Raw genomic sequence first — 16,423 nt, forward strand, 5'->3', positions numbered from 1 at the left:
AATCACAATAATAACAACATGGAAATTTCATCCCGACTGTTTTCAGCAGAGCTGTGAAAAATGTATCTTAAACAAGTTGTTCATTTGTATCATTTCAAGGACAATGGTGAAGATGACAGCCAGAGAGAAGGAACTTTCACAGTTCCAATGGTAAATAAAAATACATTATTATAGTCTCTCTCTCCCTCTCTTTCTCTCTCTCTTTCTCTCTCCTTTTAAAAGCAACATACAGAAAAAAGGCCACAATAAAGCATTACTTTCATTCTTATGTCTCTTCTACGCTACTCCATCACATTGTAAAAGTGAAAAGTACAGCTCACCATTAAGCTGTTTAAATATGTCAGTGACAGACTCACTACTTGTTCTGGAATATATCATTCGGATATTTAATTCATATATATATTCAATACTTGGGTTGTATTCCTCACAGGAAAGTGAAGATGCTGCCCAAAGAGATGAGCAGATACCAGAACCACAAACGGTGTCACTGGTAAGAAACAAATGCAAGATGTGTTCCCTTTCTATGGCTCTCTTTTCTTTAAAGAGTAGTTAATTTGAATACTTCTCAGGGAAACAATGAAGATGCCACCCAAAGACAGGAGGAAAGAATAGAAATGGTCACAATGGTGCAGGTAAGACTTGCGGTTAATTGCATTTTTAACTATGACAAACGTCGCTATGACTGCTGTTTATGTTGTAAATGCAGTTTTGCAAAAAAAAAAAAACAAGGCTACATATGAAAATAAGTGAAACCTGCTCAAATATAACACAATTCTTTTTCAACCATTCAGGAGAACGCCCCTGAAGCAGGAGTTGATGTGAACTGCTCCAGTGGACTAACAGAAATTCAAAGCATCATGTCAATCCTCTCCTTTGCTTTGAGACACAACACTACAGGTGTATTAATGGAGGACTTGCTGAAACTGCTCAAGTTACATTCTGCTGGGACTACTGTAGTTCCATCAAGCAGGTATTTTCTGGAGAAACCCTTCGCTGATATTACAAAACAGTTTAAACGACATCATTACTGTAGAGTTTGTACTAAGTACATTGGGTCTTCACAATCTTTGGAGGAAACACTTAATTGTGTGTCATGTTCTTCATTCACAACAGTGAAAGCCAGTTTAGAGGAAGGTAACTTTTTTATTAGTATACCATTAAAAGATCAGCTAAAAGACATTCTTGAGAACCACAATGTGCATGATCTATGTTTCAGAGGTGATCCCAGTGGTAGCCGTGTAATAAAGGACATATGTGATGGCAGCTTGTATCAGACCTTAAAGTCTACCAGTAAAGATGATTTTCTGTCCCTCACTTTTAATTGTTATGGTGTACCAGTTTTTCAGTCTTCCAAATTTAGTATTTGGCCAATATTGTGTTGCATTAATGAGATACCACCGGAGAGTAGAGACAAACATGTACTTCTATGTGCTTGTTTGGATCCAAAAAGCCAGACATGTCCTGCTTCTTTAAACCATTTGTCGAGGAGTGTACAAATCTTTCTCAAGTTGGTTTTGAGTGGCAAGATCCTAACAATCAGGCACGGAGACACATGAAAGTACACACATTGTGCTGTGTGTGTGATGCTGTAGCAAGACCATTGTTACAAAATTTCAAGCAATTTAATGGTGAATATGGCTGTGGAGTTTGCCTTCATCCTGGGATGCAAACAAGGAAAGGGAATGGAAAAACAAGGGTTTACGCATGTCCTGATGAAAAGCCAAGTGACAGAAATCATAAAACCACAGTAGAAATAGGACAAATAGTTGAAAGACAAGGGAAGACTATTTTGGGGATAAAGGGCTCATCTCCTCTTGCAGATTTGCCATTGTTTGATCTTATCAATGGAATGGTCCCTGACTACATGCACTGTGTACTGCTTGGTGTGTGCAGATACATGGCATCTTTATGGATGGATTCTAAAAACACTTCTGAGCCATGGTACATAGGTGTACAAATAGCAAGCATAGACAAACACCTCTTGTCTATTAAACCTCCAGGTATCGTCGCTCGAGTTCCAAGATCTTTAATTGAACGCAAATTCTGGAAAGCTCATGAGTGGCAGCATTGGCTTTTGTACTATAGCTTGCCAGTTCTGAAAGGCATACTTCCACAGAAGTATCACTGTCATTGGGCATTACTGGTAGAAGGGATAAGCATTCTCTTGGGGTCCGAATTAAATACTGAACTGATAAGCCACGCACACGACGCATTAGTGTACTTTGTTGGAGGTGTACAATCTCTGTATGGAAAACAGCACATGACATTCAATGTTCATTCATTGTTGCATTTGAGTAAAAGTGTTGTGCAATGGGGTCCTTTATGGGCTCACTCAGCCTTTATGTTTGAAAGTTTCAATGGGTACCTCTTGAAACAAATAAAAAGTAGTCAAGCTGTACCACAACAAATATGCAAACGAGTGGCAGTCTCCCGTGCCTTTCCTCGTTTAGCTAAGCAGTTCTTAACAAATGCAGCTGCAGAAGTTAAACAGTTCTGCAATGAAATGAGACAAGGAACCCAGCATGTCAAGAAGCATGTAAAGTTTACTCAGGTGACTGCCCTTGGTTCACCAAATGTAAGACAAATATCTCTGAGAGATCAAGCTGCTCTCCACCCAGTTAGAGAGGTTCCCACAAACTCTGTGGTGAGTTACTACAAGAGAATTTCTGTGAATGGAGACATTGTTCACGGTTACACGTACAGCAAAACAAAACAAAGAAACAATTATGTGGTGCTTTTAAAAAATGGAAGTATTTTTGCAGTCTCACACTTTGTTGAAATGGATAGTCATTGTTTATATGCTATAGGAAAATATGGTAATTGCACAGTGCAAAAGTTAGCCAGAGGTTCTCTTATCAGAACTCAGCTGAGCTATATGTCAACTGTTCACTTTCCCACAGGCTTTTACAAAGCCATAAATGCTACTCAGATAGTTAGGCCATGTATGTACATACAGTGTCCAGACTCTACCTCAATTGTATGTCAGCTACTGAATACGTACTATTGTAAATAATTTAATCTTAAATCTTATTGTAAATGATTCAATCCAAATGTGAAGGTGGAGCTACTGATTATGGTGTTGATTATGGGAGAGATTCAAAGGCTTTCAATTGTGTCAAATGTCATTCTAATTAAGAGTGAAATGTGCAGCTAACAAGGTCTAAAGCCATAGCGGTTCATAAAGGTGGCGCATTCACGCTGTCATTTCTGAACATATTTCTTATTGAAATATGGGTTTCTGACTTGGGGGGAAAAAAAAATTCTGTCAAAACATTTTGCAATGCATGTTCACAACATTTATGTATTTCAATGTAATTCCATTAAGCTAGTGGTGTGGTGTTTAAATGGTCCTTAAAGCACTGTCATAATGAATCTGGGTCATGTAAAAAGACAGAAATATATTATATATAAAATGTATTTTATCTACATCTTTGTGTAATCTGCTGATTCTGTGCAAAATTAAAAATATTTCTACAATATGAATATTGTCTAATATCTTTTCCATCTATATAGAATACATTTGAGATGTATTTTGAATATTTACTGTGTTGATTTAATCATTTGTCAAACTTATTGTAAAAGTTTGTTCTTTAAATGTCAATGCAATAATGGGAAAAAACATTTGAAAGTCAGGAATAGGATGCCTAGTTTTGCAAAAATGCTAAACAAAGAAATAAATAAACTTTACACAAATGAATGAAAAGCATTTTTATCAATCCCAGAGGGAAATTCTAATGTGGGGTTTTATTTAATCACATGTTCAAAGCAAACTTCTCGTAAATTTGTGGCTTTCCCCCACATCTTTTTGTCATTCAATGTTAATTGTTAGTTGTTTCCTGTTTGTGATAACACAAGTAAATCTTTTGTTCTCTATGAAAAACTTACAATAGTTTAGTTTCACTCATGATTGTCTAACTCATAAAAGTATGATATTACATTTTTCTTCTTAGGATAATATATGTCGGGTTAATGTCATATATTTTTTGAAGAAGTATCCAAAACATGCAAGTTTCATTTATATAATTTTTTAAGGGATCTTATATGTATTTTCACTCTTGTATATTTTTCATACAAGTGTCACACAAGACAGATAAAAACCTTACAAGATTTATATACATCTTTTCCATATGGGTAATCTCACAATTTTCTGTTATTAATTGCGATTAATCTCAATTACTTTATTAATAGCCTGGCTCCAATTACATTTTTTTATTCTTTATATTTTAAGTAATTATCGTTGTTCACCGAAGTCCAGTGGTCTCCGGTGAGAGCGACATTCCTTACTTGCACAAGCTTGCTGGACTGCTGAGCCCTCTGGTCCCCATACAAAGTGTGCAGTCTCGACACAATGGTTCCTCTCGAGGGCAGATTGTAACACTCATCTCCTGATGCAGCACGAATGACTTCTCTCAGTCCATCATCTTCTACTATGCTAACTGGTCGGCAGTTTTTAGCTATCCAAACAACCAAGGAATTGGTTACCTTTTCTCTCACATTTTTTGTTATTCGTCCACAAGCACCATACTCCTGAAGCGTAGACTGGCGAGGTCCCGTAGAGGTGGATTCAGTTGGGTGTTTTGCTCTCAGGTGATACGCCAGTGATGAACTGCTTCTGTGGTACTTGAATTCAGCGTTGCAAATTGTGCATCTTACTCTCGTTTTGTCCAACAAGCCATCAGGCAACTTCTTAAAGAGAAACTTTCCACCCAAAAGTCCGCCCTCGTCCATGCTTGCGTGTGTTAGCTAGTGTTAGCTAGATAGTAGCATGGTGTCACTTCTTCTTCTTCTTCTAATCATTTCTGTCAGGCCAAACGCCAGCATAGCACACTGTTGCCCCCTCCTCCAGAGGTGCTCATGAATTTAAAGGTCTTAGATTACAGGAAATTAATAAAAAAACAAAATCAGCGTTAAATTTTTTTAATGCATTAAACATTTCGCGTTGATCTTAACAATTAACGCGATAATTTTGACAGCACTATATATATATATATATATATATATATATATATATATATATATATATATATATATATATATATATATATATATATGTGTGTAAAAAAAAAAAACTAAAAAAAAAACACCCAGCACGCCCCTGCGGGCAGTCTATCCTTCAAGCTCGGGTCCTCTACCAGAGGCCTGGGAGCTTGAGGGTCCTGCGCAGTATCTTAGCTGTTCCCAGGACTGCGCTCTTCTGGACAGAGATCTCCAATGTTGTTCCCGGGATCTGCTGGAGCCACTCGCCTAGCTTGGGAGTCACCGCACCTAGTGCTCCGATTACGACGGGGACCACCGTTAACTTCACCCTCCACATCCTCTCGAGCTCTTCTCTGAGCCCTTGGTATTTCTCCAGCTTCTCGTGTTCCTTCTTTCTGATGTTGCTGTCATTCGGAACCGCTACATCGATCACTACAGCCGTCTTCTTCTGTTTGTCTACCACCACTATGTCCGGTTGGTTAGCCACCACCATTTTGTCCGTCTGTATCTGGAAGTCCCACAGGATCTTAGCTCGGTCATTCTCCACCACCCTTGGGGGCGTCTCCCATTTTGACCTCAGAACTTCCAGGACATATTCGGCACAGATGTTTCTGTATACTATGCCGGCCACTTGGTTATGGCGTTCCACGTATGCCCTGCCTGCTAGCATCTTGCAGCCTGCTGTTATGTGCTGGATTGTCTCTGGGGCATCTTTACACAGCCTGGCACCTGGGGTCTTGCCTGGTGTGATGTCAGTGGCTTCTATCTCCTCCTTTGGCCAGCCTATTACCCCAGCAGGGTACCTGATCACGGGCAGGGCGTAGGTGTTGATGGCCCGGATCTTGTTCTTACCGTTCAGCTGACTGCTCAGGACTTGCCTGACCCTCTGCAGGTACTTGGTGGTTTCAGCTTTCCTAGCGGCCTCTTCATGGTTCCCATTCGCCTGCGGGATCCCCAGGTACTTGTAACTGTCCTCTATGTCTGCAATGTTGCCTTCTGGTAGTTCGATCCCCTCCGTTCTGACTACCTTCCCTCTCTTTGTTACCATCTGACTACACTTCTCCAGCCCGAACGACATTCCAATGTCATTGCTGTATATCCTGGTGGTGTGGATCAGTGAATTGATGTCTCGTTCACTCTTGGTATACAGCTTGATGTCATCCATCAAGCTGTATGGACAACTGCTCCATTCCGTAGTTAGTATCCGTAGCCAGTCTTGTCAATTATCTCACTGAGGGGGTTCAGGCCTATGCAGAACAGCAGTGGGGACAGAGCATCTCCTTGGTAGATCCCGCACTTGATGGTGACTTGTGCTATGGGCTTGGAGTTGGCCTCTAGTGTTGTACGCCACATCCCCATTGAGTTCCTGATGAAGGCTCTTAGGGTCCTGTTGATCTTGTACAATTCTAGGTATTCCAGTATCCAGCTGTGGGGCATTGAGTCATAGGCCTTCTTGTAATCAATCCAGGCAGTGCACAGGTTGGTCAGCCTGGTCTTGCAGTCTCGGCTGACTGTTCTGTCTACCAGTAGCTGGTGTTTTGCGCCTCTGGTATTCTTGCCCATCCCTTTCTGTGCCCCGCTCATGTATTGACCCATGTGCCTGTTCATCTTAGCCGCTATGATGCCTGACAGGAGCTTCCACGTGGTGCTGAGGCAGGTTATTGGTCGGTAGTTGGAGGGTACCGGTCCCTTCTGGGGGTCCTTGAGCATCAGGACTGTCCGGCCTTCGGTTAGCCATTCCGGGTGTCTCTTGTCAACTAGCAGCTGGTTCATATGTGCTGCCAGGCACTCGTAGAGTGCAGTCAGCTTCTTCAGCCAGTAGGCGTGAACCATGTCAGGGCCTGGTGCTGTCCAACTCTTCATACTGGAGACCCTTTCTTGGATATCTGCCACGGTGATGGTTACTGGACCCTGTTCGTGGAGGTCGCTGTGGTCTGCCCTCAGATCCACTAGCCACTGAGCATTACCGTTATGGGTTGCGTCCTTCTCCCATATGCTCTTCCAGTATTGTTCTGCCTCCAGCCTTGGTGGTGCTGTTCTCATATTGTTCCCCTGCCACTGAGAGTACACCTTGGCTGGTTCTGTGGAGAACAGCTGGTTTATTCTCTTGCCTTCTATCTCTCTGGTGTACCTCCTCAAGCGGCTGGCCAAGGCTGTGAGCCGTTGCTTGGCAGTTTCCAAGGCCTCAGGTATGGACAGCTTCCTGTACTTCTTAGGCACCTTCCTCATCGTGCCTTTCTGCAACTCCGATAGTTGGCTAACCTCCCTCCGTGCTACCTTGATCTTAGCCTCTAGCCTCCTTCTCCATGGAGGGTACTGCCCCTTGTGGCTGTTCAACTTGTAGCCAAGCATCTCACTGATCACTGCTGCCGTATTGTAGATCAGCTTGTTAGTGTCGGTAATCGTGGCTGTAGGTATCGTCCGTAGTGCTACATTAACATCATCTAGCAGACCTTCTGAGGGTACTTCACGTAATCTTGGTAACCGGCTACGGGGGGTCCAAGTTTCAAGCTTGGCCATGATCCTATCTTTTAGGTCAGTTCCTCTCGCACTCAACGATCCTTCTCCTATCGCACTTGGGGCTTGGTACCCAATCTCGGGTGGGGGTGATGATATCTCCCCCCTGACCTGGCGTCCTGGCTCCCCCTTGCCATAGCATTTATGTTGTATCTCGTCAATCTCTAGCTGTGAGAGCAGTCCCTTCTTTCGAATGTTGGAACACTGAGATACTAGTTGTTTCACCGTCATTGTGGATGTTGGGTATCGAAGAATCCATAGGTCCCTCATCCTATTCCTGTAACCCCTTCCGCCAGGGTTACTTGCGTGGTTGCATTCCAACAACGCCCTGTTTTCGTCTCTTGCCCACCGATGCCTTCTTGTGTGTGTGTGTATACATATGTATATATATATATATATATATATATATATATATATATATATATATATATATATATATATATATATATATATATATATATTAGGGGTGCAACGATACAGAAAATTCACGGTTCGGTTTGGTTCGATACTTTGGTGTCACGGTTCGATATTTTTTCGATACAAAAAAAAATGTTCATGCCTTTTTAATTTGTCATTTGTTAAATTTTCACGGCACATTCCGCACCACATCTCTGCGTTCATCATTTGTTTGAAGCCAGCTCACCTCCTGCAACTACTTTTCCGAGAATACGCGCCTCTTTTGTGGTTCGGACTCCTTCTGACATTTCTTTGGAGGTGGAGGAACATCACAGTAATTTCTTAAAGGAGCTTGCTTCTTCGACATCTTTAAGAGTTCTAAACAAATGTCTGTCCTCCTCCTGAAAATCTTATGTACGCAAACACGCATTGCAACTTCTTATCTTGTGCATGTTTTTTATTTTGACAGCGATTCACTTGTCATGTTTGCATAGTAAGCTAACGATTGATAAGACGATGTCAGAGGAATTGGTGCGCAAATTATCATCACTCACCAATCAATGCTGTCGCTCTCTATACACAGTTCACGCGATTGCAAAGTGAAAGCAAAAAACAAGCGCAAATTCAAACGCGATTTCAATATGTCACATATTGACAGTGGCTCACCGATGCCAATGACATAATTACCCAGCTACATTACCGAAAGAATGCAAAAGCATTGACATATATTTTTCCTTCCTACGATAGGCCGACGGGCAGGGCAGAGATAGATTTTGGTAGCCCGACTGGAAAAATCGCTAGCCCGGGGACGTCGGGCTAGCGATTTTGCGAGCCCTGTATCTAATTGAGGAATCACTCATCTTTGGAAAAGAGAGTTTATTACAGAGAAATGTCTCTTTCCAAAAATAAAAGCTATACTATACGCTTCTTCTGGGCTATATTCTCAGCAGCATATTAAACATATCAGGTCCCCATAAGGAGAATCACGTGCTAACGGCTGTCTAAATGACTCGGGTAAAGTTTGTAGCACGCGTGCTTGTTGTTTTTGTCTGCTTCCACTTGTCTTTGCACTAGGATGATGTCGGTGTAAATGTGCAGTCATATTTGTTGTGTTCCCACTAGTGCTGTCAGCGTAAATCTCGTTGAAATGACGTTAATGCCACAACACGGCAAATCTCCGTTAACGAGCTACCGTGGATCGCCCCGTGCATGGGGCTGGATGGCCAACACGTTAACGAGCTAACTGCGCTAACACACTAGCTCCCACCCATGTAATTGACCATTGCGTGGCACATCCGACATACTGTTTTACTTTAGTCCATGACGCGCTTACCTTCAGGGTCATATGTCACATGAAAACCAAAATAGTTCCAAACGCCACATCTGAATGAGGGTGGGGGAGGTTCAATTTGCCATGTTGCAAGGAGAGCTTAACTTCTGTCTCGCTAGCTTGCCCTGCGCTCAGTGAATCTGCGTTCGACTACTCCGCCTAGGCTGCACTGTCGAGTGCAGATCCACTGAGCGCTCAACACAGACAGCATTGTCAGAAGGAAAGTTGATAAAATAAATTAAAAATTTTGTATTGTTCGATACATATGCGTACCGAACCGAAAGCACTGTATCGAACGGTTCAATATCAATACGAGTATCGTTGCACCCCTAATATACATATATATATTATATATATACTTGCCTCATTCACACAAGCACTCTTTTTTCTACGTAAGCACTTTCTATCTAACACTCACAGTCAGAGCAACTTGATGAAGGATATTTGGTATGCAGACTGGAGCAGACTTGGATCGAATTCTATTTGGAAGATCACCTACCTTCCAATTAGTAGGTGACCTGCTCTACCTCCTGAGCTACAGTCACCCCAAAGCTGAAGTGTTCTTGCACCCTCTTTCCAGTGTCCTCAAAATCATTCACCCTTCTCAATCACAAAGGATGTTCCAGCACCTAAAAACACCTCAAAGAGGCAAGGACAGGTGAGATAAGTGTGTCTGGAAGAGCTAAGAGCGAGGGAAGCATCCCTCAAAAGGACAGGATCTCTTAAGACTAATACTATAGAAGCAAGGATTTCTCATTTTCTCTCCTGTGTTCTTCAGTCTTGTTCATGGATGTCTCCTGCACATTTTCACTAAGACAGAAAGAAGAGATGAGATGGCAGGAAGCGAGGAGGCAAGTTAACATAATTAAATGCACCCAGGTGTCCCAGGGAGCGATCCATAATATAATACTTCTACTTATACTACTCCTCCTCTCTTGTCTGGTCCCTCGTTAAATACATCTGCACAAAGGATGAGAAGCACCGCTGAACTGACACCAGCTGTTCCTCAGATGTCAGGAAGATTGCACTTCAAGGCAACTACATCTGTTTGATAAATATCAAGCTCGTCTTCTATTGCTCATTACCAGCTATATGTGGCCATAAGTGAAGGTGGTAATGTCCATTGACCTGTAAATCCGCAGTTTCAGCCGTCACTTTCAGCTTCACACCGGAACAGCTGCACCATTCATCCTCTGCATCTAGAAATTCAGAACCAGAGACCAAGTTTTATTCAGAAACATTGTTAGCTTATCTCCATAAAAATGCCATTGTACATTGATTTAAGGTCAAAATTCGTCTTTCTTTAAAATGTAGAAAGCAGTTCAGATTTTAGCTTAATTTTTTGTGAGCTTCTAATATTTTTATTGTATTATTATTTGCCACCACCAACATAATTTCCAGACCTGACTTCTGACCTTTTGAATGTAAAACATAACAAACTACTGCAGTAAGTATTGCAAAAAGACAGAAATTCAGAAACATTTTCTATCTGTATAAACAGACAGAAAGAGCAAATGCATGAAGCAGTAGTGAAGAAAAAAAGTAATTGTATGATTGGTTTTGATTTCTGACTGAGATTCTTGGATGGTTTCTATTTTATTTTCTTTCTTTTTCTTGCCTCCCTGGCTTTTTGGTCCATGAAGTAGCTCGGCCTGAGTGTGTTCATTTTCTTTATTGTTGTTGGGGGAATGGAAGTAAACATAAGGGGAAAACTCAGCCGGCATCCTTTTGAAGTGATGATCACTTTTTGATCTATTAGTTGCGTTTGTACCATGTTTTTTAATTGAAGAAAAGGGGGGATAAAAAGTGAAGCCTTGATTTGGATAAATAAGCTTTCTGATCAAAGGACTAGTCCAACGGGAAGCTACTTTTGCAGCGATTGCTGTAGGCATAAACAAGAGATGCAGACAGATGCTCTTTGTTTTCCAAGACAGAGAGTGACCTTTTGAGCCGAGTGTAGGTTAATAGCATCAATTTAATGGAGATTTGTGAGCCTCCTCCTGGTCAAGTCTAATGCTTTCTGCAAAGCCTGACAGGCTGAGCGCTTTTGTACATAGAGAGGAGGCTGACGCTGGGTAATGCAAAATAAACTCTGTTTAAACTAATGTAAACCTTTCCAGATCAAATAGGGCTTAGTCAGATTTGGCAGGAAAGAATATAGGGGTGAAGATGGCGAGGCCAGAAGGGAATTTAGGGCGAAAGCCAGGAAAACATTTGCACAGATGTGGGTACCTGCTGACAGTAGAGACATTTTGCTCTGTGCTGTTTTCTATTACAAGTTACCCCCTGCTTCTCTGCTCCTCATTTATCAGTGTCTGCTGATGAACATGCAATGAATATAACATGCAGTATGTAGGCTTTTGTGTGATTTTTGGCATGCTCATTTTTGTTTCATTAAAGAGTGCCTGTTTTTCTCTTTAACATTTTTTTCTGTTAGACTCCAGTAGCTTTGCACAGTTCAACAAAGTTCTCAGCTCATCCTCAAGAATAAAACACGCTATTACCTTTAAGCCTTACTTTGTTCCAAATTGGCTGCCCCTCACAATCAAAAGCCGGTCATCCACCATTTGTTCACTGCCACTTCCTTTAGTCTCTTCCAGTTAAAAGGGAGTTCTTCCCCCACACTGTCACCAACTACTTGCTCATAGGCGATTCTTCATCTTTTTATTCACAGTGCCATGGTGGATTGACATCTGAAAGTACTTTTCCACACTGCCAGTTAGGGCTGGGCCATATTATACCGTTCACGGTAATACCGGTATAATGTTAAGCAACGATAGGAAAATGAAATATCGCGATAGAATATGAGTAAAACGCGCATGCGCAGTGCCTTTGTTTTCATACACACATGGCCGATTGTTGAGTGAAACAGATGAACCAGAATTGGTTTGTAAAAATGGTGCAACTTCAGTGATGTGGAACTGGTTTGGTGTTTGTCCGTCAGATACACGACAAAGCACATTTTTTTGCAGAACATGCAAGCGGCCGTCGTTATTGTCGTATTTGTCGGACTAAGATGCTCTTAAATCTGGGAGTAATCTGGGTGCTAAACTCCGTATGCTTCAGGTCAAACGAACACTGCAGCATCACTGAGAGTTAAAAACTGTCTAAATTCTTTCATCTTTAATAAAACGATCAGCATTGCTGCTTTACCAGGTGTAACTATGAAGTTTAACTTCCAGGCATCCATGAAAACAAAATTTGTTACATTTAACGGAGTTAGAAGTTAGCAGGAAGCTAGTGGAAGTTAGCTCGCTAGTTTCGCTAGTTACCTAAGCATGATATTGCATGTTCTGACTGAGAGATTTCTGAAAAAATTCAAACGTACAGCTCTGCTATCACTTCCAACATAAATGAAGACAGGAAACTAAACAGCAGTGACGTTTGTAGGGTTACGGAAGTTGGGCTAGCTGGTATATAATGATGTGCTACGTGATCGCTAGCGACACAGCTATGTTAGCATAACATAAACAGTGAAGCTGGAGGACGAACACTATACACTTTTCCACTTAACTTAACTTAAGTTAACGTTAAGGTTCCTGATAGTTAGAGACAAATGCAGTCGCATGGCAGGATGCTGTAAACGGACCAAACTTCAGTCAGGAGAACAACTGAGATAATCCATCCACAATACGAGGTTAGTCATTAATATACTGCAACAACATGGGAATAGAGCAGCTGCCAGATAATTCAAAATTAATGAATCAATGGTACAGAAGTGGAGGAAGCAAGAAGAATGAGTTTAATAAAGTTTGATTTATCTGACTGCTTTGTTTCGCTTAATGTGCCTTATAATCCCGTGCACCTTATGGTCCGAAAAATACGTACTGCACACTGCAGTTTAATGTTGCAAAGCACCTCTTTTTAACTTCAGTGGATATTATACATGGTTATGCTCAGGATGTGTCAGCCCATTTCTACTGGAAATGCCTTTTGGTTAAACTTTCAGCAAGGAATTTGCATTTGCACTGTTACATTTTTATAAAGCTTTAATGTACATAAAAACCAGCTTCTTCTTTAAGTGAAAATAAATGGAAGGTTGTCTTTTTGCGCTAGTAATGTTGTGGAGTTGTATTTTGTCTCGCATCAATTATATCGTCAGTTATATCGTTATCGCAAATTTTCAAATATATATTGTGATAAATATTTTTGGCCATATCGCCCTGCTGTACTGCCAGTAATGCATCCCCAAACCATGGCAGAGCCTCCACCACCTCGCTCCAGACTCTGATGTCCACATTGACAATGATTTGAAGCAACATTTTCAAATTTGAATTGACTCTCAGTCTAGCTGTTTAATTTGGTGTACCTTTTCTCCCAGTTTCCCCTTCTAAAGAACAGCTTCTTAACAATATTCTGTGTGTTTAGCAGCCCTGTAGATCAGCGCTTCAGAGCCATATGCTGCCCTCTAATTCTCTGCATGTGTGTGTGTTCATGCCTAGATTCATTTAGTAGTCTTATTGAATTAAAGTATAACTAGGAGTGCCAGAGGTCAGTGTATGAAAAGCTGTTTTTCTTCAGTATACTCTGCGGTTGCTAAACCAATGAGTACTCAGTGCTTTTTTTGTTAGCTCTTCCTCCCCACATGATCAGCAGGTTGGCTGGTTTGTGATTCCCCAACAGCCCCCACCCATCCTTCCCCCTCCATTTTTCCCAGAGCTCTCTCAGTTCATTTGAAAAGCAAATGTTATGTAATTGTATTTAAGAGTTGCATGCCTACCTAAAAGCTAATCAGTGTAAATGCACAACGGAAAACAATTAAAGTGGGAATAGCTGTTGATGGTATAACAATGTCCTAACTAGCATTAGGATTTTTGGAAGCCCTTTTTGTCATTAATTTTAAAAGACCTTTAAAATCCCTGTGTGCCTTTTGCTATTGCTTTTTTTTACAAGTACAGAAAGCACATATATTGCTTGAATCCTTATGTTTAAGTCCTGTTGGTGTCTCTGTCCTTCTGCAGGTTTGAGTGCTGCAAAGCTGTTGAAAGCCAGTGGGCTCGATCCTGTAGTGTTGGAAGCCAGAGACCGGGTTGGTGGTCGTACCTTCACTGTGCAGGTAAAGCAAAGAGTGTCAATACTACTGTAGGAGCGGCTCATAAAAGAGACAATCAGTAACAGTAATATAAATACTTTCCAGCCTTTTTAATTTTACAACCAAGATAGTGTATCTATTGCTTTTAATGGGCATACAGAAAAAAAATGACATTTACATTCAAGTCATTTATGAGCGTAGAAGTACAAGCATAGATCAGTTAGCCTTTTCAGAAATATGTGTGACATTTCTTTCTTTTTTGTCATGATCTAATTGCGAGTATGTGTCTTTTAGAATAAGGAGGCAAAGTGGGTTGATCTAGGCGGTGCCTACATTGGACCGACACAGAACCGCATCCTCCGTCTGGCCAAAGAGTACGGCATAAAGACCTACAAAGTCAACGAGCAGGAGAACTTGGTGCATTATGTTAATGTGAGTGTCTTTTTTTTATTGCAGATAATTTTCTACTCCAAGCTTTCTTGGTTTATGTCATCTCTGTGTACTCAATGACAGATGTTTACTCATGACATGTTCCAGATGTATTCTTCACTTTAAGTGATGGAGTAAATGATGACAGTTTTCAGAAGATGATGCACCATATCTTGAGTCTGACCCATTATCCAATAGAAAGGAAATCCAAGTCTCTGCTACTTTTCTGGCATCACGCAGTAGGCATGGCAACAAGGATCTTTATCAACATTTTTCAATTGCCACTTTCTGCCGCTGGCACTTTTCCTGTCAGCTTGACTTTTTTATATTTACTGACCAAAGTTGCAACGTTAATACATTGCATGAGCTAACAGAGCTAGCCTCTTTGCCATCAGCAGTAGAGTTTGAAGCATTTTTTGGGAATCTTTTTGTTTGCACTAACAACGAAGTAATAACTTGTCACGTTATCATCATTGTTAACTTTAGTTCACTTGACTGTAATCAAAAAAATTAGCCACCCCCCCCCCACACACGGTCAGACAGAACATATAGCAGTGGAGGAGCTTGTTAATGATCTCAAGACTGGGACCAGTTACCAAGAACACCAATGGTAACACACTGGTTATAACACCAGACCTCAGTCCTGTAGAAAATGTGCTGTAGGCGGCTTTAAAACCTAAAGCATTTAGAGATTTTCTGTAAAGAGGGCCAAAACCCTCCTGAGATGTGTGCAAACCTAATGACCAACTACAAGGAATATCTTTTTTTTTACTCTTAGTTTTAGTTTTTTTGGACAGTGGTTTGGGGGAAAAAAATGAAATATGTGGAGCAGAGCCATCTGGCTAACAGGAAGAGCTACGTGAGGATGCCCTTCATGGACTATAACTCCACATTCAACTCTATAATCCCAGACATCCTTATCGCCAAACCGACCTCCTTCAGATGCCCCTTTCCCTCTTATTCCTAGGTTAAAGCTCGGTAAACACCCTGGTAAAGAAGACCCAACAGCGGCTGCACTTCCTCCATGTCCTGAGGAAGAAAAACCTGGACTAGAAGCTACTGCTGGGCTTCTACTGCTCCTCAGTGGAGAGCATGCTCTGTGTACACAGGGCCCACAACTGAGATCAGAAAGGCTGTGCAGAGGGTAATTAATACTGCCAAAAAAAGGCTGTCCTCTGCCACACCTGGAGGCCATCGCCAGATTCTCCTGTCTCAGACAAACCAGGGCCATCACAGGTGACCCTGCCCACCTCCTGTTTGACTCGCCAAACTCACTAACAGCTTCTTCCCCTGGGCCATTTGGACTATTAACAAACAATACGCCACAAAAAACTCCACTCCTGCCCACCCAGCCACTAATCTGAGCCATGGTCTGAGTAACCCTCATCACTCAGGCCACTCACACACAGACTTTCCAACTTTTGCTCTAATGTATGTCTTTTGTCTCTTGTTTGTATATATTAGTCTTGATTTTATATATTTCTCATGTTTGTTATTTATTCCTGCTGTCTTACTATTTAAATTTTATTCCTGTAAAATTGGCATGGGGCACCCACAATTTTGTTGTACATGTACAAATACAATACGGGACTTTTCTATTCTATTCTGGCTGCATTTTCAGCCCTAAAGTTTGCCGTTTAAATCACTATTGCCCATATATCTCCCCTATATTGCTTTCCAGATTACTTAAAGAAGACTGAGGTACTATGAAAAAGAAAACCAAATGTTCCTGTGGTTTCCTA

At 41.3% G+C, this 16,423-nt stretch overlaps 1 protein-coding gene across 1 annotated transcript in view; it reads left to right on the forward strand.

Moving 5' to 3' along the window:
- LOC308410023 (amine oxidase [flavin-containing]-like) overlaps positions 1–16,423 on the forward strand; it is a 64,103-nt gene that overhangs the window by 27,134 nt on the left and 20,546 nt on the right. The window contains exons 2-3 of the mRNA XM_080903085.1: positions 14,182–14,276; positions 14,547–14,684. Coding sequence (XP_080759211.1) covers positions 14,182–14,276; positions 14,547–14,684 — 233 coding nt within the window. The remainder of the gene's footprint in view (positions 1–14,181; positions 14,277–14,546; positions 14,685–16,423) is intronic.

The sequence above is a fragment of the Rhamphochromis sp. 'chilingali' genome (assembly GCF_963969265.1).
Source record: "Rhamphochromis sp. 'chilingali' genome assembly, chromosome: 14".
NCBI lineage: Eukaryota > Metazoa > Chordata > Actinopteri > Cichliformes > Cichlidae > Rhamphochromis > Rhamphochromis sp. 'chilingali'.